Source organism: Triticum urartu, chromosome 7A, assembly GCF_056163025.1.
Source record: "Triticum urartu cultivar PI428250 chromosome 7A, HENAU_Tu73, whole genome shotgun sequence".
NCBI classification, from domain to species: Eukaryota; Viridiplantae; Streptophyta; class Magnoliopsida; order Poales; family Poaceae; genus Triticum; species Triticum urartu.
The window spans coordinates 105,369,157-105,371,606 of record NC_141879.1 but is presented as its reverse complement, the minus strand read 5'-3'; the positions used below and the strand labels follow the sequence as shown (position 1 = coordinate 105,371,606).

Genomic DNA, 2,450 nt, shown 5'->3' with positions numbered 1-2,450 from the left:
TCGATTTGTTCAAAGACACACAACTCAGTCTCCACATGTAAAATTTGCTTTTGACAGCGTAAGATGGCAAAATACCTACCTTGTCCACAAAGACAGGTACTTTCTTTCTGGCTTTCTTCATGGACAAGTGTCCATGGCTAGAGCTCTGAAAGTTTGGCTCCAAAAAAATGGCACATAATTAAACAAGCACGGGAACAGAGCAATTCTTATGCATTTGAGATCTTCATTTTCACCAGCCGACCAAGAAATAATATTTACATGCATACTTGATAGAGTACTTGTCAGTAACACAGCAGAGGAGAGGAGAAGAGAAACGAAGCTGATCAGCAAGAACAGGGGAGGGGAGAACACACGGCCGGAGCGGGAAGCTGATTTAGCTTCCGGCCAGCCCCCTCTCCCGTAATAAACTGGTTGATTAGTGGGTTCTTCGTCGCCTGATCTTCGGATCCAGTCCAAGAGCAGAGCAGATCACCAACAACGTCGCTCGGATTCGCAGAATCCAAGAACAAAAATTTTGATCTCTGGGGGAAGGGAGGGGAGAATAGGAGGGTGGAGTGGAGGTGGGGGCGGGGCTAGGCCTTGACGACGGCCATCATGCGCTTGAACTCCTCGAAGTTGACCATGCCGTCGCCGTCGCTGTCGACGAGGCGTATCATGTCGCGGCACTCGGCGGCGGCGGGGCGGCCGCGCAGGCCGAGGGAGCCCAGCACGGTGCCCAGCTCCTCGGCGGAGATGAGGCCGTCCTTGTTGCCGTCGAACACGTCGAACGCCTCCTTGAGGTCCATCTCCTCCCCCTCCTCGTCCTCCTCCTCCTCCTCAGCCCCGGCCTCGGCGCCGGCGGAGGGGGGCAGGAGCGAGGCCTTGCGCTTCTTGGGGATGGAGTCGTAGAGCTCGCGGAACTCGTGGATGTCGATGAGGCCGTCGCTGTTCGCGTCGACGCGGGCCACCATGGCGGCGGCCTCGGCGGCGGAGACCGCGATGCCCAGCCGCTTCAGAGACTCCTCCAGCTCGCCCGCCGTGATGAAGCCGTCGCCGTCGTGGTCGAACGTGGAGAACACGATCCCCAGGTCCGCCTCCCGGTCCGCCGGCGCCGCCCTCTCCTCCACCTTGCCGCTGGCCTTCTCTCCCTGCTCCCCGCGGTTGTGGCTCTTGGCCTTCTCGCCGTCGGCGTCGCAGCACTTCTTGGCGCCGCGCGAGGAGGAGGAGGCGAGGGAGAAGAGGGCGCAGAGGCCGCCGAGGAGGAAGAGCAGGAGCAGAGGCGCCATGGACGGACGCTGGCTCTTGGCGCTGCCGCAGTGCTGGCCTGCTGTGGGAGGGGGGAGCGCAAGAGTTGGCTTGTCCGCGGGCGAGTGTGTGTGAATGTGAGGGCAGACGGCACGCAGCGGGTAATATATGAGGCGGAGGCGACGGCGACGAAAGAGTCGACGACGGAGTGAGTAAAGATGGAGAAGGAGAAGAGTCGTGGGGTGGAAGAGGCAAGCGGTTGGTTGGTTGGTTGGTTCAGTTGCTGCCCGATCGTGCGACCTGGTAGTAGACCGTGGGTGGTTATGACGATGCATGGGCAAGTTGACACCTGCATCCCCGTTCATTTCTCGTATTACTATCCACGCCTCCCACCAAAAAATAAGAGAGATATTTTTTCTTCCCAAATGATGAGTGCCACATGCGTGGTGGCACGAAGCAATCTGGCCCTGACGTTCTTCACAACTATAGATGTCAGTCGAAAAGAAAAAAACAAAGCCAAAAAAGCTGAAACTTGACATCCGGAAAAAAATTGTCATGTTTTGACAACTAAAGTTGACATCCTCGCATAACTAAACTTGCTATAAAAACGTTCGGAGTTGCCATGTGCTCGTGCCACACGTGTGGCACTTACCGGGGTCCTTTTTCTTTGTCAAAAAGGCCACCTGATCCATTACACGGCACCCTTGGAAAAGCAATAAATTATATCTATACTCATGTGGAGACGATAATCTTTCACACCAGAACGAGCCGATGACACGTTGTTGCTGCTGCTCCACCGTCAGAGCAAGCCTGACTTTGTTGCATGCGGTCGGGAAGTAATCGAGGCTATGATCGAGGACTAGCGTCTCAAATGAGAAGCTGATGGCAGAGTGGTGAAGGATCCGACAGTTGACCATCATCGGTGGTGTTATCCAAAATGACCACAACCGACTTGACCATTGTACATCCTCTCTAGCGCTTGTGAACAGGGTTGGATCGGTCACAATTGAAGTAGGCCCATGCCGAAAAACAAAAACCCTGACCAATGTTGTCGTCTTGCCGAAGACACCAAATGACCGCCCTAATGGAGGGTTGGAAGATAGCCCGCGAGTTGTCTTGGCTCACCGCTCAAAGGCATGGTGGCGGTGGAGCCAAGACCGAGGAGATTTTATTCCAAACGAGTCTCTCCATCCAAAAACACTGGAGGTGACACAAACCTAGGCCTA

General features: G+C 55.3%; 1 protein-coding gene across 1 annotated transcript; it reads right to left on the bottom strand.

The window, feature by feature from the left end:
- Positions 1-203: 203 nt before the first annotated feature.
- Positions 204-1,525, bottom strand: LOC125522443 (putative calcium-binding protein CML30). The gene has a single exon (XM_048687504.2). It carries the CDS (start codon positions 1,263-1,265, stop codon positions 573-575), a length of 693 nt encoding a protein of 230 aa, XP_048543461.1. The 5' UTR covers positions 1,266-1,525; the 3' UTR covers positions 204-572.
- Between the last annotated feature and the right edge of the window lie 925 nt (positions 1,526-2,450).